The sequence below is a fragment of the Alnus glutinosa genome, chromosome 9 (genome assembly GCF_958979055.1).
Source record: "Alnus glutinosa chromosome 9, dhAlnGlut1.1, whole genome shotgun sequence".
Lineage (NCBI taxonomy): Eukaryota > Viridiplantae > Streptophyta > Magnoliopsida > Fagales > Betulaceae > Alnus > Alnus glutinosa.
Window position 1 is genome coordinate 13,812,396 of NC_084894.1, and position 20,321 is coordinate 13,832,716.

Genomic DNA, 20,321 nt, shown 5'->3' on the forward strand with positions numbered 1-20,321 from the left:
AGTAATGAAATCAATTCCCTGTATCTTCTTCATACTATCTTATTCTTACTTTTATGTTTTTATTTAGTTTCAATTAAAAAACTAAAACCAAATATCTTTTTTGAATTAGATTAGAGTTAATTTCAATAACTTAACAACTCACAGTCCTTGAGATTCGACACCTTCACATAGTCCTACATCAATCACCTATTGCGAGTGGTAATTTATTATTGATTCATCCTACAAAGATTCATCCTATTGCGAGTGGTAATTTATTATTGATATATATTTTGTTTAAAAAGACTACATCAATCACCTTGGTTGCTCGGTATTTGGCTTAAAGATGGATTTCTAACGAAAGCCTTGCAATGTATCACTGCATTATCACATTGCATGACACATTAATATTAACACAACATTTCTAATTCTAAAATTCCGTTTAGTTATTGAATCGCTCGAGAACTAGACCCATGGAAAACTCATAGAATTTCTTGGGTTCCATTTGACTACCCATCAACTAACATTACCAACCTATAAAATAATCTTAGGGTTAGACACAAAATTTACCAATTTAGAACACTTCAACAAAAACTAATGTTTAGAGATTGTACCTTGATTTCTCACAAAAAATAAAACCCAATCCTTAGAGATGATCAAGAACACTCCAAAACACAAAATACATAAAGAAAATTGACGGATTAAACTCAACCCTTTGAAAATCTATACAAAATCTAGAGGAACTTGAATTTTCCGATTTACCTCAAACCAATCGGTGAAAACGTAGATTCTACCCCGATGATCACGTTTCGGATGTCAGATTAGAGTTTGAAAGCTTCAATATAGTAGGATCTTGGGCTTTGTCACAAAACCCTAGGAGAGAGAAGAGAGAAATCGTGTAAAAGAGGAAGAAAATGAGAGAAATGAGACAGAAATCGCGTCCAGCAATTTCAATACAAGCCTGTTCGGACACTTAAATGGCCCGTCCGGACATGCGTATGTGAAATTGCATATATGAAATTTCTACAAGGCCCGTTCAGACACGAAAATAGTTTGTCTGGACGCGTAGAAACTGGGACTTATTGGAAGTCCCGTCCGAACACGACAGTGGACAAAGAGTTTCTGCCAAGTTCGTCCAGACACACATTTTAGTTCATCCAGACGAACAACTTAGGAAGTCACCACTAAACATTTTCTAAGTGTTTTTCCCATATTTTTTCTAATTTCTCTCTTAATTTGTCTAATTCATTTCTTTAATACCTAATTAATTTCTTTCTTAGACATTACATCCCTCCCTCCTTATAAGAATGTCATCCTAGAAATTCAAATTCTACGTAGTTAAACAAACTTACAAACATGCATTTTATCTAAATGAAAACACGCAAATGATATGATAAAGTGATCATACCTGGGTTTACTCGAACAAATGGGGATATCGATCATGCATGCCTTGCTCAAACTCCCATGAGGCTTCTTCTACGCCGTGATTCCGCCATAGGATCTTCACTAGTTGTATGGTTTTGCTTTGCAATTGTTTTTCCTTCCGATCCAACACTTGCACTGAAGCTCTTCATATGTCAAGTTTGCTTGAATATCAAAAGGTTCGTAACCTATAACATGTGAGGGATCATGAACACACTTCCGCAACTGAAAGACATGGAAGACGTCGTGAATGCCCGCCAAGCTAGAAGGCAATTCAACTTTATATGCTAGAGGGCTCACACGCTTCACAACTTGGAATAGTCCAACATACTTTGGACTGAGCTTGCCCTTATTGCCAAAACACATTACGCCCTGCATTCGATACCTTGAGACACACAAGGTCACCAACTTCGAACTCATGCTTGTGATGATGCTTATCCGCATAACGTTTCTGTCGACTTTGGGCATTGAGCATCCGCTTCCGCATGAGTACAACCTTCTCTTTCTTGTCTTGCACCATTTTTGGGCCTAACAGTTGTCTTTTATCAACTTCATCCCAATACAATGGCAATCTACACTTACGCCTATACAATCCTTCATATGGTGCCATGCCAATAGTTGCTTGAAAGCTATTATTGTAAGCAAACTCAACTAAAGGCAAGTATCGTATCCAGCTTCCCTTGAAATCCAACACGCACAACCTAACCATATCCTCAAGCATTTGAATGGTTCTCTCGGATTGGCCGTCGATTTACAGATGGTATGTCGTGTTAAAATTCAACTTTGTTCCCGTTACATCCTGCAATCTCCCCCAAAACTTCGATGTGAACAGTGAGTTACGATCAGACACAATGGAAACAGGCACTCCATGTAGCCTTATTATCTCTCGTACATACATTTATGCTAGCTTGTCCATGGTGTTAGTATTTTATGTTGGCTACATTCTGGATGATGAAAACACTTTACGTAATGGTTCCTTTTTAAACAGGATTATCTGTCTTCTTCAAAATCTTCAAGTTTTATGGACAGTGTTTATTTCAGACCTTGTGCCTTGTCACAAAGTTTCCAGAAGATGTTTATGAAGATTCCATGCTAATTCCAAGTCAACTAGCCAGTTTTTGTGCAACCGTCCGGACGGGCCTTTGAAGGTGTTCGAACGCCCTGTAATGTCTAGAAGCTTCAGCGTTGAAGACGTCCGGATGTCAGGGCAACACCATCCGGATGCTAGGTCAAGCTTCTCCAATTTCTACTCGGAGTTGGATTTCAGTCGACACTTATTTGGGAAGTTTCTACAAGACGTCCAGACGATGTGGCAACTTGTCCGGATGCTATCCAGCATTCTAGAATATTTTGGGTTTCCTATACAAGCGCGGAAAGGAGTTACAGCGAAGACCGTCCGGACGCTCGGCCAAGCTGTCCGGACGTGGACCTGTTATGGGAAGTTTTGCACTATTCTCAAAAGGCGATCGCAGAAAACCGTCCGGATGAGTCTATCTTCCGTCCGGACGCTCCACAGCCAGAGTCTGAATTTGTCTAGAATTAGGTTTCAGAATCCTATATAAAGAGGGCTCTAGGCTTGTTATTTGAAAGAATTCAATATAGAATTCCATAGTGCTTAGAGAGGGTGTTTAGGGAGAATTAAAGATCCACTAGCTCTCTAGCTATTGCCAGTGTGTGCTACCACTGTTCGTGTGAAGTCTATCTTAAGAGTCGGCCCTAAAGTAAATGAATTCATCAAAGACCCCTTCAAGTAGGAGACTTGGTTGGGAAGCGTTCACGATGGGCTTCATGTTATAGTTAAAGATATTACTACTACAATAGGTTTTGTGAGTACGAGTGCTTTGTAACTTGCTTTGTCTTTGGATAGTGAATTTCTTGGGTTTGGCTGCCCCGGAGTGGTTTTTCTCTTCACAAAGTTTCCACTTCATCAACAAATATCTTGTCTCTTTTTATTTTCTGCATTTAAGATATTTTGTTGCACACGAACACACACTTGGTAATTTAGAAGTCAATATTTTATTTTCAATTGGTATCAGAGCTTGGTACACTCTGTTTAAGATTTATTTCTTAAGTGTGATCTTTTTTACTTCAATTTTTTTATAATGTCTCAATCTTTTCATTGCATTCATGCCTTTGATGGCATGAATTATGGGTATTGGAAAGCTCGTATGTGCTTCTTTTTAAAATCTATTGATGTTTGGCAAATTGTAGAAACTAGTTCGATTAAGCCAGAGGCTACAACTGCCGAACTATCTGTTGCTAAAAATAGTGCATGACTTTCCAATGATAAAGCCCTCCATGCTCTATGTCAAGCACTTTCCCCATTTGAATTTGCAAGAATTTGAAATTGTGAATCTGCTAAAGAAGGATGGCAAATCTTAGAAACAACATATGAGGGCAACAAACTTGTTAAATCTGCCAAGCTCTAGATGTTGATTTCTAGATTTGAAGAAATTAAGATGTTAAAGAATGAGACATTCGGTGAGTTTTACACCAGGATCAATGACTTGGGAAACTCGATGGTGAGTCTCGGGAAGAAAGTCTTTGATGCAAAACTCATCAAAAAGATTCTAAGGTCTTTGCCAGAGCATTTCAGGATTAAAGTAACTTCCATTGAAGAAAGCAAGGACTTAGATTCTATGAAGATTGAAGAGTTGGTGGGATCTCTTCAAACTTATGAGTATTCCCTACCCCCAATCAAGATAGCAAAGGGGATGGCCTTCAAAGCAACTAAAAGTAAAGTCTCATCAGATGAAGACTCATACAATGAAGAAGAGTTAGCCATGATCACCAACAAGATCAATAAATTGATGAAGACTGATAAATTCATTGAAGGACTGAGGGAAACTCCCAACGAAGCCGAGCCAGAAGAAGATCCTAGAGGTCAAAGATGTTGTGAGTGCTAAGACTTTGGGCACATGAGAGCCAAATGTACAAATCTTAAGCAGGCTAAGGGGAAGGCCAACATTGCAACTCTGAGCGATGAGTCTAAAAAAGAAGAAGAATCTCCTGAGAATTTTCTAGCCTGTGTGGCTCCACATGAAGACTAGGACGATCTTCACTACTCTGAGCACAGTGATGAAAAACTAAAAGAGGAATATTGTGTCTTGTACATGGAACTCATGAAGCCGGGAAAGTCCAATCAGAAGAAGGTGATAAAGATGAACACTATGAAGACAGAAAGAGACACCTTACTTCAGAAGATCACAAAATTGGAAGATAAATTGATGGATGCATAGTTACAGTTAGAGAAGTTCTCAGACAACAAGATAGCTCAGATGCTGATAGGTCAGAAGTGCTCATCTGACAAAACTGGTCTCTGGTATGTAACTACTGATTCCTCCAACATTGCTTCTACTTCCAGAACTGTGTTTATGAAGCCCTTAGGTCCAGAGCCTCTGAATACAAAGGTAAGGCTATTATGGTTTCATGTGAGAATGATAATACTACACCTGCAAAATCTGAGCATTCTACAGAGAGAAGCCTACCTACATGTCATAATTGTTGGATGGTGGGACATATTAGACCAAATTGTGGTCAGTTAAAATTTTCAAGAACTTGGAATAAGAAGAATGCTCCTAAGAAAGAAAAAGATGTTAAAGAACATTCCAAGACAAAATATGTTCCTCTACATAGGAGACAATCCACTCAAAAGTTTGTCCCTATTTGCCATCACTGTGGGTTGAGCGGTCACATCCGACCCAAGTGATGGTAAATGAGGACAAACTTTTGAGTGGGTTGCCCACACGTACTTGTTCAGAGGTCTAAAGTGAAGGAGTTGCCAAAGAAAGATTCTGCGAGCACTAGACCTCCTAGGAAGCATCAAGCTCGGAGGAAACTATCAATGTATGCTCCACTAGTGCACAAAACTCCCATATGTCACCAATGTGGAGTTAATAGTCATGTCAGACCCAAGGCTCCACAGCCTCAGAAGGACCCACCTAGAAAGTCTAGACCTCGTACAAGATATCCTGCTCCAAGGCATCAGCAATAACAGCAGAGGTTTGTTCCTGTTAAACAGGCCTGGTCGCCAAAGAAGAACAAATCTCAGCATCATGAGGAAAAGCCGCAGATGCCTAAAAAGTATCCATCCTATGAAGAATTACCCATTGCTAGAAGCTTTATGTAGATCTTGATCAAATATATGGAACTACAGCCAAAGGATGGAAGACAGGATAGACACACTCACTTCCCAAGGGGGAGCGGACCCACCTAGTAGATGAGGTCACATATGCCTAGGATTGTGGTTGTTAAATCCTAGTGCATGCCAGGTACACTTGCATTGCATCTTTTATATTGTCATATCATGTGCATGCTTTGCATATTTGTTATGGAACCATTTTGTCTATCCCTATATAGTTTCTCTTGTTGTCTTGAGAAAATTATACAGGCATTTCATAGGGATGGCAAACAAAGCATGTAAAGACCAAGAAAATATATAGGGAGTTTAGCATTTAATAAATTATATTTATTAAATAGATGAGACTAATAATTATATTCTAGGTGATAATATTTATATTATGTAAATAAAATGAGTTTAAGATAAAATAATGGAAGTTGGAATAATAAAATATTATTAATGGGTTTCGAGGATTAAATAAAAATAAGTCTAATTAGTGTGGTAAAATAAACAAAGTGTTTATTTTTATCCTATGGGCTTGTAAATGATAGCCCAAGAAAAGAGAAAAAGGATGATGTCTTTTAGGCTACAATCATGAATTTCCACTAAAGTCCATAAATACCCATGTTTTCACTTAAGTTGGGGGCATTTTCGGAAATTCTGCACAAACCTTCTTATTCCCCTCCTTATCTCACGACCACACACTCCTCATCTTCATCTTTTATTTTGTTTTGCTCACCAAACACACACACACGCACTGCAGCACACTTCCCCCTCTCAACCACGAAAATCTCCACCATTTTCTCACTTGTCTCTTGCTCTTCTCCCTTCTCTCATCAACCCTTGAATCTTGGGAGCCATAGCATGAGAGGGCTTTGATTTCTTGTTGGAAGCATTGCACAAAGTGGTCTTTTAAGAGCAAAAACAGTAAGTCCTTCACATTGATTTGTCTTGGGAAGAGTTTTTGAGCTCAAAACGTTACCCATGGAGGGCTATACACGGCAGTGGCTTGGAATGATTTTTCACTCTCTCAACTTCTTTCTATTTTACATGCGCTATAGGTTTGGCTTGGGCTTTGCTTCAAATCAAGTCCTTCATCGTTTTTGAGCTTTGGGTAACAATTTTTGGGTGTTAGGACCTCCAATCTACTAATTATTTTGAGGTAATTTCGTAATCCCTAATTTTTGTCTAAGTTAGGTCAATTTTTGGTATTAGACTAAATTATTAAAATTAGCTTGAGGTTTTTGTGTATAGTGAATTCCTATACACTATTTAAGCCATGGGTGGTTGGATTAAAGGATTTGAAACTCCAATTTTGTTAACTGTTGAAGCGTAGGCATAAGCCCTAAATTTGATGAGTTGAGTTAAAATTGGGGCTTTTTAGTGTTTAAATCCTAGATTATTAATTAGTTGATTAATTGCATTTAGGGTGTTAATTAATCCTATGTTATGTATGGATTTCATAAAAATAAAAATAAAAAATAAAAAATAAAATAAAATAAAAGGTATTTATGGGGTGAGGTCCTAAAGTTAGTAATTTGTATAAATTGGAAATTTTAATTGTAAACCTAAGAATATTTCTATGTATACGTTTACTTAATTAATGGATAATAAAGTAAATCCTACAATTTTATGGGTTAGTAATTGTAAATAATAAAATGTTGAATGGAACCTTAAAACTTTATGAGCTCAACTTTTAAACATGTATAAAGGGAATCATGAGTTATGGCTATGAGTTGGGGCTTTGATGGGTTATACTTTGGTGGCTGTTTCTGATTGGGTTCAATTATAAGAGGAGTCTAAAAGAAGAAAATGAGACAAATAGTGAAGTGAAAGGAATAAATGAAAGTGAAGTGCACTAAGTGAAATAAATAGATTCACAAAATTACAATAAGAGTTAATAAAGTAATATGTTGAATAAGGATTAAAGCCTTATAGTCTAATCACTTAAGTATTTATATCATAAAAGAATAAAGAGTTGAATAGGAGAGTTGAAAATAAAGATGTCAAGGGATTTATAGTTTAATCCAATTAGGTTCTATAACCTAAACTACTTGAATGGTTAGAGACTAGTAAGGGTAAAGTATTTAAGTGTACCATTGAATTAGGTTTAAGCTTGTTAAGCATTGCATGTATATATATATACATGTACATGAGTCAAATACGCATTGTTAACTTAGCAAATAAGGAACAAGCTATAAAAAAGATTAACAATAATAGTAGGCAAATAAAATAGTAAATGCATCTCTAATTAATAAATAAGATATAATAATAACCTAGAATCGAGGATTTACTTAATTATAGCTTAAAGAAACCTAGCTAGCTTTAGAAGCAGGGAATGCGGCGTGTGAGCACGCAGGTAGTTTATATGTCATAGAGTATAAAGTTCAATAGCTTAGTCTAATATCTTATATGTTTGCAGGCACGTAAGGTGGAGACTTCAATTGTTCTCCAACGGTGAGTTCAATGTAACTAGAACGTGTGGGATATTCAAGTCATGAGTCCAATGTAACCAATGTGAGTATTCTACTCACTAAGGGACCCTAGGAACGTAGATTTACATTATTGATACTTGGTTGTTTATGATTATGGAATTTGTTGATAAAATTATTTGTGATTGAGTTGTGATATATTGGATTGTGAATTGTATGGATAAATGGATGTTGATGAATCTTGGTTGTATATGATTATGGAATTGTTGATAAAAATTATTTGAGATTGAGTTGTGATATATATTGGATTGTGAATTGTATGGATAAATGGATGTTGATGAATCTTGGTTGTATATGATTATGGAATTGTTGATAAAAATTATTTGAGATTGAGTTGTGATATATTGGATTGTGAATTGTATGGATAAATGGATGTTGATGAATCTTGGTTGTATATGATTATGGAATTGTTGATAAAAATTATTTGAGATTGAGTTGTGATATATTGGATTGTGAATTGCATGGATAAATGGATGTTGACGAATCTTGGTTGTATATGATTATGGAATTGTTGATAAAAATTATTTGAGATTGAGTTGTGATATATTGGATTGTGAATTGTATGGATAAATGGATGTTGTTGAATCTTGATTGTATATGGTTATGGAATTTTGATGAAGATATGTATTGATGATTGAGTTGTGAAGTGTTGAATTAAGAATTATGTTGAGATGATTGAAATTGATATGTGGAAATTATGTAGTGGAATTGTGGTATGTGTTGAAAGAAAGATGTTTGGGAATACACATGTGATGATATATATATAGTGTGGATGCTTTGGCATTATGATAACCCTCTAGTTGATAGATGGTAAGTCTAGTGATGTAGTATCTGGCACAGTGGTAGGCCGTAGGGTAGTAGCTATTGGCTGAGATGAGTGGTAGGCCAGAGGGTAGCAACTCTTGGCTGAGATGTAAGTCTAGCATTGAAGTGCTAGCACACGTGAGATGTGTGCCCTGCGGGTCGTAGATTTACTGGCGGTATTGACGGTAAGCCTAGCATTGAAGTGCTAGCACACGTGAGATGTGTGCCCTGCGGGTCGTAGCTTTACGGGCAGTGCTGACAGTAAGCCTAGCATTGAAGTGCTAGCACACGTGAGATGTGTGCCCTGTTGGTCGTAGCTTTATGGGCGGTGTTGATGGTAAGCCTAGCATTGAAGTGCTTGGACACGTGAAATGTGTGGTAAGCCTAGCATTAAAGTGCTAGCACACGTGAGATGTATGCCCTGTGGGTCATAGCTTTACGGGCGGTGTTGACGGTAAGCCTAGCATTGAAGTGCTAGCACTCGTGAGATGTGTGGAATATTGTTTATGGTATGCGTGGAATATTGTTAGTAGAAACTGTGATAATATATAAGTGTGTGATGAACAGCGTGACTTGTACTCGATAATGTGTTGTTGTGCGAACTTAAGGATATGTGAGTAACGCTGTTGAACCCTGCATGCAATTATGTTTGTGTATATTGTATACTTAGTGAGTCTTATACTACTAAGGTGGTGAACTCATACTTTCACCTCTACGGATGTGGTTAACCCCACAACCGTACAGACTCTGATGCTTTGACTATAGGTTCAATGGATCTAATGAATGACATCGTAGCATAGTACTTGGGATGTTATGACTGAAGCCCGACGCAACAGTTATAATGGTTGGACCATGGGTTGTCCGCCTCTTGGTAGACTTTGTTTATGGCGCTCATGTCGCCTGTGACACTTGTATTTATAACCCAGTCTTTTGGTATGTATTTAATAGGTATGTAGAAGTCTTAAACAGATAGACTTATTAATGGCTCTTTTGTTGTGATTAACTGTTGTTTATAGATATACCTTCCGCTATATTGATAATGTTATTATGTGTTATCTGCTGCGTAGATGTAACTCTGATTATCAGGTACATGTTATGGAATGTATATCGTATGTTGGCTTAGCAACACGTAGTCATGCCACTGTGATGACTCATTTGTATGTAAAAAAAAATAAAAAATTGGGTAGTCACAAAGCACGTCTAGCGATTGCTTTTCTGTCTTGGTATAGGTAAACCTCTCTCCTTGAGGTCTAGTTTGCCTTTACCCTACATGCTTGGACTAATTTTCTTTTCTTTTCCTTTTATGCATGTTGATTTGTTCTTAAAAAAAGGGGGGGATTAGATGCAAGGTTTCTTCTAAAGTTTTCAGCTATCCCATGTATGTTTATCTATTTTAACAGTTCTCTGTGCTTTGATAGAATATACCTACATATTATTGAGATTCTAAGTCTGATTTGTGCTAATTTTTCCTACTCCATCTTTACTAGATAGTTGCTTTCCTCATGCAATGAAAATGTACACTATCCAAGGCTCCCCTAAGGTACATTTTTTTAATCTCTGATTTTCTGCTTCTGAAAATTCTTTTTAGAGAGATTTTTATGTGTTAAGATGGTCAAATTTACCAACTCGCTAGCTGAACCTAACCCCAGAAATTCTGGCTTCCTCTCTAGGTTGCAGCACCAAAAAGAAACAAGCAGTTATACTTTTGAGCTCAATGATTATATGAATAAATTCACTGCTTCTATGCTGATTCAGCAATATATCTTGTCCTTCATGGTGCAAGTAAAAATTCAAAATAGTGTTGCTTCTTAGAGGGAGAGTATCAGATGATGGTGACTAGGCCCTAGTAAGATGAGGTTTGACTTTTGACTGTTCTAACTATAAATTTCTCTCTTATTGAGAAAATTCGGTTGCTTTAAATCATATCAGTGAATATCACACCTCATTGAGAAAGTCTTCACACACACATGCATTGCATGAGTTAAGTTAACTATTGAAAAAATTTCTATGTGCAGGGAAATTTATGCTCATTGATTACTTGACTTTTCTTTATATGTTTGCATAGTTTTGATGAACTATCTGACTGTTTTCTCAAGTTTAGATACATGTGTGTGCTAAATTCTTGTTGAAGCCCTAACCTTGTTATCTTCCTTGGTTTGTTTCTTTGGAAATGTTTGGTTATGGTTTTTCTCTGAATACTCTATTTACCCTTTGTCCTTTTGTGACAAAAAGGGGGAGTATTTTTTTTTGTTTTGGACCTGGAATGTATTTCCAAACCGGTTGAGTATTTTTGTCTCAGAATGGCCAATGGGGGAGTTTGTTAGTATTTTATGTTGGCTACATTCTGGATGACAAAAATACTTTATGTAATGGTTGCTTTTTAAACAGGATTATCGATCTTATTCAAAATCTTCAATTTTTATGGACAGTGTTTATTTCAAACCTTGTACCTTGTCACAAAGTTTCTAGAAGATGTTCATGAAGATTCCATGCTAATTCCAAGTCAACTAGCTAGTTTTTGTGCAACCGTCCGGATGGGCCTTTGAAGGCGCCTGGACGCCCTGCAGTGTCTAGAAGCTTCAGCGTCGAAGACGTCCGGACGTCAGGGCAACACTGTCCCGAAGCTAGGTCAAGCTTCTCCAATTTTTACTCAGAGTTGGATTTCAGTCGACACTTATTTGGAAAGTTTCTGCAAGATGTCCGGACGACGTGGCAACTTGTCCAGACACTATCCAGCATTCCAGAATATTCTGGATTTCCTTTACAAGCGCGGAAAGGAGTTACAGCGAAGACCGTCCGAACGTGGACCTGTTATGGGAAGTTTTGCGCTATTCTAGAAAGGTAGTCACAGAAGACTGTCCGAACGAGGCTATCTTCCGTCCGGATGCTCCACAGCCAGAGTTCGAATTTGTCTAGAATTATGTTTTCTGAAGCCCATATAAAGAGGGCTCTAGGCTTGTTATTTGTAAGAATTCAATATAGAATTCCATAGTGCTTAGAGAGGGTGTTTAGGGAGAATTGAATATCCTTTATCTCTCTAGCCGTTGCCGATGTATGCTACCACTGTTCGTGTGAAGTTTATCCTAGGGGTCGGCCCTAAGGTAAAGGAATTCATCAAAGACCCCTTCAAGTAGGAGACTTGGTTGGGAAGCGTTCATGATGGGCTTCGTGTTATAGTTAAAAGTATGATTACTGCAATAGGTTTTGTGAGTACGAGTGCTTTGTAACTTATTTTTTCTTTGGATAGAGAATTTCCTGAGTTTGGCAGCTCTGGAGTGGTTTTTCTCTTCACAGAGTTTTCACTTCGTCAACAAATATCTTGTCTTTTTTATTTTCCGCATTTAAGATATTTTGTTGCACACGAACACATACTTGGTAATTTAGAAGTCAATATTTTATTTTCACATGGAATCTATAATCTTGATGGGGAGGAAGTGGGTGCTCTTCGTGAGTCTATCTACAATCACGCATATAGTATCTTGTCCGCTTGGTGGTCTTGGTAAACCAACGAATCCATAACTATTTGATCCCATTTCCACATTGGCACTTCAAAAGGCTGGAGTTGCCCAGCTAGCCTTTGGTGTTCAACTTTCACAAGTTGACACGAAAGGCATTGTGCAACATACTTAACTACATTACGCTTCATGCCACACCACCCAAAAATTTTTCTTCAGATCTTGACACATTTTATTGTTGTTGGGGTGAACAATATACCGTATCTGATGAGCTTCATCAAGAATTTCCCTTCTCAACTCAGCATCATTGGGAATAACTGTTCTCCCACTGCTAATCTTCAATGTCCCCCCTTCAATTAGATAAAACCCAGATGCTTCTCCACATCTGGTTCTATCAATAAGATCTTGCAATTCAAGATCATCTTATTGTGCTTGCCAGATACTGTCCAGACTTTGTGGCTGTACAACAAGGGCTGTCATGATTGGTGGCCCACCAATAAGCACTTTATCAATCTGCACAATTGCAAACTATTGCGCCAGTTGTTCCATAAGCACTTCAGGTTTGGCCTGGCCATCACGAGATTTTTTGGTTAGTGCATCAACCACTACATTGACTTTAGTAGGATGATAGTACATCTTGCTGTCATAATCTTTCAACACTTCAAGCCATCTTCATTGTCTCATGTTTAAGTCTCTTTGTGTGAAAATGTACTTGAGACTGCAGTGATCAGTGTAAATTTCGCACTCTTCACCATAAAGGTAGTGCCTCCATATCTTCAAGGCATATGCAACAGCTGCTAACTCCAAATCATGAGTATGATAGTTCAGGCTACAACCTTGTCTTTCTGCATAAGCACGCATTCCAGCCCCTTGATCCATCTGTATAAACCACATACGTAACAAATTCTATGGGTAGTGCAAGCACAAATGCAGTCACAAGTCCTCACTTTAATTCTTGGAAGTTTGCTTCACATTCTTCACTCTATTTCATATTAGACATTATTCCTTGTGTGAGTGGTTAGTGGCCCCAACAATGCGAAGAATCCATCAATGAATCTCTGGTAGTAATCTGCTAGATCCAAGAAACTTTGGATCTCCGGAACATTCGTTGGTCGTTCCCACTCAACAACAACCTTTATCTTTACTGGGTCAACTGCAAGTCCGTTACATAGAGCATTTAAAAAAAAAAAAAAAAAAACGTCGAATTTTTTTTTATTTTTTTTTTGAAAAAGAAAAGTGCTTGGTTTGGTCGGGTCCAACTAGGCCATAGGATCCATTTCACTTGGTTGATTTTTTTTTTTTTTTGCATTTTATTATAAACATATATTTACATCTAACGATATATTCGGCGCCACTTCATTTAAAATTTTAGATGACATAACAATATATTTATCATGTAATAATATATTGTCACGTCATGAAAAAGGCTAGGTAAAATGTTAATAAGGCTTGCTCTAGTCGGCCCAACCTAGGCCTAGCCTAACCTGGTCGAACCAGGCTCTAACCCAAATCCTAATGGTTAAAGCCAAACCAGGCCCAGGTCCTAACCTGGGCCCTAATGGGGTTAGGGTGAAGGAGACCCTGTTGGGCTAGGGACGAATTTGGTCAAACTGGCCCCAACCCATTATTATTATAGCAATAGCGGTAACAAATTTACGAAAATTATTAATTACCAACAAGCCCCAGACTCCTTTTACATGAGAGTAATTGAAGAAGATATTAATGCCCCATTTGTTTCGGCGTAAAATGGTTTCTGTCGTAAAATAGTTTCGGGGAAGTCATTTTCAGAAAAATATTTTCCATCGAAATCATTTTTCGGTGTTTGGCGCGTACGGAAAATTACAAATATTTTTTATATTTTAATTTAATCATATTAATTTAAAAAAAATTAAATTTTATTCACAAAATAAAAAATATTAATATAAAATAATATAAAAATATTTTTTAAAATTTGGCATATACAAATTCCGGCAAAGTTGCCGGAATCCGGCCATTTTCGCCGGATTCCGGCGAACTTTGCCGGAATCCGACACAAAAATGGCCGGATCCCGGCCAATTGACCAGAAACAGGCCGTCCTGGCCAGTTTCCGGCCAGCTGGCCGGAGATTCGGCCAGAACAGCCGGATCTGGCCAGATGCCGGGGGTCCGGCCGTTCTGGCCGGATCCGTCCAGGATCCCGGCTAGATGGCCGGATCTCTGGCTTTCTGGCCGGATCTGGCAAGATAGCTGGAGATCCGGCCGTTCCGGCCAGTCTGGCCGGAATCCGGCATAATATCCTCGGAATCCGGCGACATCTACCGGACATCCCCAGATTCTGGCTTAATTTGTCGAATTCTGGCACCGACTGGAGTCAGAATCTGACTTGTCGAAATTCGGCAATAGTCAACTGCTTAAACCTAAAGGTCGACTGCGTTGTTTAAAAAAGAATCGACTGCATCTACTATTTACGGAAAATTATTTACGCTTTTAAAAAGCGTAAATCATTTTCCAAAATTTATTAAGCATTTTTTGTGAAACGGAAATCATTTTTCGGTTGACCATTATTTTCGCCCCTACCAAACACCGGAAAATACCGAAACCATTTTCCAGAAATCATTTTATGCTGAAACAAATGGGGCATAAGATACTAACTACAACCTGTCAGCTCAAAACGCTGCGTTTTTGCTTTCATGTCAAAACTTTAGATACTAAAGTGACTTGTTTTTGTGCGGCAGTTACACTGTCTGAGCTTCCACTTTATATGCATACTCAGATATGGAATGCCATTGTCGTGCTTGAATAAATGTTTTTATTGTTGACAGAATATTATGGTTAAATCTCTTCAACAATTCAAATGAATACCATCTAATTTAAAAAAGAAACAAGTGCATCCTGCAGCAAACATTCGATTTCACATTTTGGACCTTACTTTCTCAATCAGCTCTCTTCTCAGGATCTTTCCTGCAGCAGATTTAGGGACATTATTTATGAACGTCACCCTCCGCAATCTTTTGAAAGGTGCAACCTATGACAATAAGCGCAAATCAGATCTCAGATGCAAGTAAGACGATCTTGACATGGGCAACGCATTCATTAATTAATGAGTAATGTTATTTAATAGATTGTTATACGATTGCTAGACAATTAGAATTTTTTTCTTTTTATTAGTTTTATGACTGCTGATGCAAGGGCTGATTAGTGGTATAATACTCTACTAAATAGCATTTTTCTTTGTTAAATTACAAATGTAATATTCAATCATATTTAGTCTGAAATTACCCCTTACCTGGTTAACAATAAATTTCATAACATCTTCTTCGGTCAGTGAACTATTGGGTGACCGAACAACGTATCCAACTGGGACTTCACCAGCTTCAGCATCAGGAAATCTGCAAGGTTAAAAAAAAAAACGTTGGAGGTAAAGAGATAGCTGATCATGTGAGTAATACAGATTTTGCATGGGTTGAACACTCACGGGATGACAACAGCATCTAGTATCTCAGGGTGAGAAACAAGCAGCCCTTCAAGTTCTGCCGGCGCAACCTAGTGAGAATTGGAAAAAATTTAAAAATACAAAACAATTACAACAAAAATATATAACTTCATTGATTTATTTCTCTGAGATCACTATATCAGGTTAACCCAATATCAAGGCATACCCGTATCTGAAAACCGAATATAACCCAATATCAAGGCATACCCGTATCTAAAAACCGAATATGTACCGATATATATAACAATTGAAATAAAAAGAGTGCCTTTCTCAGAAGACATCCAATAAAACCAAAGTATCTAAAATGGGATGCAATACAAGAGCAAAATCTTAGTCCAGAAAGAAAATAAATCATGAGAAACAGTGAGGTTACAAATGTTGCTGCAGCTCAGTCAATGGACATTAATTCCAATATCAACCATATATTGTTCACTCCAAAGACAAGCCAAATTGTCTCTTTTTCATAGATCAAATGTGTTTTTTATTTTTGGAAAAAGAAAAAAGAAAATGTAGCAGCAGGATCTTTCATGCATGTTTGTAACATTTTTGCAAAGTTACCTGAAAACCTTTGCACTTGATGAGCTCTTTAATTCGGTCAACAACATAAAGGTTCCCATCTCCATCGAAATATCCGAGATCTCCTGTGTGTACCCAACCCTTCTTATCTATGGTCAGTTTGGTGGCCTGTGCATTGTTGTAATAACCTGAAAAATGAGTTTTGCAATAGTAATATTGCATATCTTAATGAAAACATTAAGCAAATGCCTAGAACATGTTAAGTAAATGTAGAGCTCACACGAACTTTAAGAAAAGAAAGGCCATATCATGTCACACTTGTATATATTCTGCTGCAACAAGCATGACAAACACTATCGCAGACAAAGGTTGCTTAAACTTCATTGACTTGTATATGGCATGCAAAACAGGACATGCCATAGAGGGAAAAGCACTATTCTTGTCTTTGATTTGTAAGCTGGATGTACCAAAATACGTTTAATGTGCATCTTCATACTACTTAACCTCATGACAGGTAATCAAGCTGAAAAATTTTCAACTTATAACTATAAACACAAAATATTAAGTGTTTATAGTTATGGTCATTTGAGAAATGAAGCCTCTTGTCCATATGGTCATACTCCGTTCAATGGCATATGATGTGATACCCTAAGAGCCAGCTATAATTACTGATAGGTACCAAATCTGCACCAAGAAAGAGGATACTCTAGATAGGGGCATATGATCATATGGACAAGAGGCTTCATTTCTCATGTGAACTACCATATTAGAAAAAGCGTTGCCCTCCATGCAGAGATGAGCAGAGCAACCATGATCTAGCTGTTAAAGCCTTTGGGCTCGGTTGCATGCTTTTAAGACAGCTTTTTGCTTTTTAGCAAAACAGAAAAAAGATTAACAAATAACTCAACACATAAAACACTCACAAAACACAAAAAACTACTTTCACCTTTACGTCACATCACAACCAAAAGACAAAAAGCACCCTATAAAAGGCATTACCAAACGAGCCCATTATCTTCAATAACCATGCTGTGGGAACCAAAATGCATCCATTTGGAATATAACAAACAGGCCGGGAGGTCAAAATGGGTATATGTTCAGATTCTCATTTGCTATGAAAGCACATTTCATAAAAACTCCTAATTTGGCAGTGTTCCCCACCATCCATCATCTGGCAAGAGACTGGATTGAATCACCACAACCTTTTAAGTTCCTATAGCATACTCATAAATGCGGTTACACCAACTTTTAAGCTAACAGGATAAGGGCTAGCATTCTATCATCCTGATACAACTTTGGTATGCTTATCAAACATGTTTCAATATGTAAATGCATTAAACTGTCACATTCAAGATGCAGGGTGCCTAGAATAATTTAATCAAGTACAATAATGAGCTACTTGGCTTCCCTCTATATCAAAGAGCAGAAACCTTTTTTCTAACAAGAGAATTTATCCGTGTAAACAGGGCCAGGTACGTGAAGACAGAAGCAAATAAAGAAAATACCTTGCATCATATTAGGCCCCCGAACCCATATCTCCCCCAACTGATTAGGAGGAAGTGGCTTCAATGTATCTACACTGACTATTTGGGATTCAACTCCCGAAGCAAGCGTCCCAGCTGAACCAGTATGCCGAACGCCTACTCTTGGATTCTCCACAGAAACAATTGCACAAGTTTCCGTCATACCATAGCCCTGAAACAAAAGAGAACATTCTGAATCAAAAGGTAACTTTTCTACCCCCTGCTGCTCTACCAAAACCTGATAAAAAGATGTACAGAATGACCTTTCAAATCAAAAGCCAAGACAGGCAGTGAATTGCCAAGAGCTTTGCAGGACATAAACACTGCAGACGGTCTAATACCTTTATGAAGTATTTATTGAATTTTTCATGAGTGGCTAGATTGGAGAACTCAACAAGCCACTAACTACTTCTACAGCACATTAAATTAGAGACCAATAAAAAACTGTTTTGATGAGTTTATTAGGAATGGACTTTCTTTGGTAAAATTTTTTAGCTGGTGGTTTTTAGTTTTTTGTTGTGATGTGACATAAGGTAAAAGTAGTGCATTTTTTTGCTGGCCTAAAAAGTGCTGCCAAGGGGGCCCTATGGTCTTGCCTCTGAACAATCCTGAGATTCTTTCATAAATTCAAGGGTTTCTACCGGTGTTAAGTTATCAGGTAGGACTTTTGAAATATATCGGCAGTCTTCATTGATAAGACTCCAAGCCATTCTTCATAGATTATCAGTTGTTTACTCTCCTTAAAATTGGGGTACAACATGCCCGCCACATCAATTCAAGTCTATGGCATTCTAGCGACAGAAAGAAAACAAAACTTGAAATTTTCAAAAAGGAATTATTTATTACGATCAAATAATTGACGTTTAATAGTTAATAATTCTTTTGCTTTGCTCTAAAAGCTGCATGCTTAAACTAAGCCCAAATACCAAATAAAAATCAGCCACGTCAAAGCACCTGAACGACCGCAGCCTGAGGAATATTTCTGGCGCACTCCTCCATCAAATCCTTCCCCAGAGGCGCCGCGCCTGAACCGAGATGCCTCAACGACGAGAGATCGTACTTTTTCACCACGCTGTGCTTCGCCAGCGCCAGAATGATCGGCGGTACAACCCACAGATGGCTCACCCTGTACTTCTCCACCGCCCTCAGAAGTTTCTCCAGCTCGAACCTCCCCATCGACACAACCGCGTTCCCGATCTGCAGCTGCGAGTACACGATCACCGCCATCCCGAACACGTGGAACATCGGCAGCACGCAGAGGAACACGTTGTGCGCCTCGCCGGAGAGCTCTTGGTCCATCGCCACCATCAGAGACGCCGCAATGAAATTCCTGTGAGTCAGGATCACCCCCTTGCTCGTGCCGGTCGTGCCGGAAGAGTATAGCAGCACTGCGGTGTCGTTTTGCTTCACATTACTCTCCGGGAAATCGGACCCGGTCCCGCCCAACCTAACCAAGGCGTCGAAATGGATAACGCTTGAAGAAGAAGAAGAATGATTGGACCCCAAAAAGACAGCTGGGAGGTTGAAATTTTTGACTTTGTCCCACAATTCCGGGACGGTTATGATCAACTTGGGGTTGGAGTCGTTGACTTGCCTGGCGAGCTCATGGACGGTGTAGACGGGATTGGCGGTGGTGGCGATGGCGCCGATGGCGACGACGCCGAGGAAGCAGAGAGGGAACTGGATGGAATTCGGGGCGAAGATGAGGACGACGTCGTTCTTGGTGATGCCTAGGCGGAGAAAGCCGCGGGAGATTCTGGCGACGGTGGATTTGAATTGAGAGAAGGATAAGATTTGGGAGGAATCGGCGTCGATGAGAGCCGGTTTGTGAGAATAGGAGGAAGAGTTTCGGAAGAGGAATGTGACCATGGAAAGGTTGGGGTCTTCGGGGAGCACAAGAGGCGGTCGGAGAGACCTGTAGATGCCATCTCGGCCGTAGCCTGATTTTTCCATTGGAGAATAGGAAAGGAGTAGGACGGCTGAAGCGGAGAGAAATTCAAGCAGATACGATCATGCGACTGGACGAGAATCAGGAGATGATTTTTCTTTTTCTTTTTCTTTTTTTTTTAATCTTTTATAGCCGCAAGGGGATTCCTTTGTGGCACGCAAATCACCGTTTCTGTTTTTTTTTTTTTTTTTTTTTTTTTTTGTGGAACCGAGGGGATGAGCTGACGCGAGAACTTTGTTGTCTTTAACTAAAAGTCAAATGAGAAGACGGTTTCCTTCTGGGACTTGACTCTTTTCCAATCCGACGTGCCCACACTTTTCGGCGTGGCAGTAGAATTTTTTATTTTTTCTCTTCAAATTATGCATCTTTAATTTTAATTTTAATTTTAATGAACTCTTTAAATTTTCTTTAATTTTTAATTAAACAATCTATTTTTGTAATTTTATCTATTACTTTGAACAAAATTCATACACCAATCTATCTAAATAATTTTCTATTTCAACTAAATATTAATTTATTATTAATTTTAACCAACCATTCCTAACAAATAAGAAGAAGAAAAGTGAAAAGTGAAGTAAAATGAGAGAGAAATG

The 20,321-nt window shown here is 38.3% G+C and overlaps 1 protein-coding gene and 1 long non-coding RNA gene across 6 annotated transcripts; one reads left to right on the forward strand and one right to left on the reverse strand.

Annotated features, from left to right (window-relative positions):
• The first annotated feature begins 6,242 nt into the window (after positions 1-6,242).
• Positions 6,243-12,081, forward strand: LOC133878465 (uncharacterized). 5 transcript variants are annotated; one of them, XR_009901910.1, is made up of 7 exons: positions 6,243-6,445; positions 6,580-6,680; positions 7,941-8,035; positions 10,146-10,192; positions 10,302-10,354; positions 10,485-10,670; positions 11,244-12,081. It is a non-coding gene; the product is annotated as an uncharacterized LOC133878465 (long non-coding RNA). The 5 variants fall into 5 exon arrangements; XR_009901913.1 differs by lacking the exon at positions 10,485-10,670; XR_009901911.1 differs by lacking the exon at positions 10,146-10,192.
• Positions 12,082-15,040: 2,959 nt separating this feature from the next.
• Positions 15,041-19,839, reverse strand: LOC133878033 (probable CoA ligase CCL7). The gene is made up of 6 exons (XM_062316515.1): positions 18,735-19,839; positions 17,763-17,952; positions 16,300-16,445; positions 15,724-15,791; positions 15,535-15,637; positions 15,041-15,273 (listed from the first exon to the last, which is right to left on the reverse strand). Exons 1-6 carry the CDS (start codon positions 19,731-19,733, stop codon positions 15,160-15,162), a joined length of 1,620 nt encoding a protein of 539 aa, XP_062172499.1. The 5' UTR covers positions 19,734-19,839; the 3' UTR covers positions 15,041-15,159.
• Between the last annotated feature and the right edge of the window lie 482 nt (positions 19,840-20,321).

Bases quoted from the DNA above. Each gene is read 5' to 3' on its own strand.
- LOC133878033 (XM_062316515.1), bottom strand. From the start codon at position 19,733: ATGGAAAAATCAGGCTACGGCCGAGATGGCATCTACAGGTCTCTCCGA. The intron at 17,953-18,734 runs GTGCTTTGACGT...CTTTTGTTTCAG, and splicing joins CTCAGGCTGCGGTCGTTCAG to GGCTATGGTATGACGGAAAC. The intron at 15,638-15,723 runs GTGAGTGTTCAA...TTAACCTTGCAG, and splicing joins CTAGATGCTGTTGTCATCCC to ATTTCCTGATGCTGAAGCTG.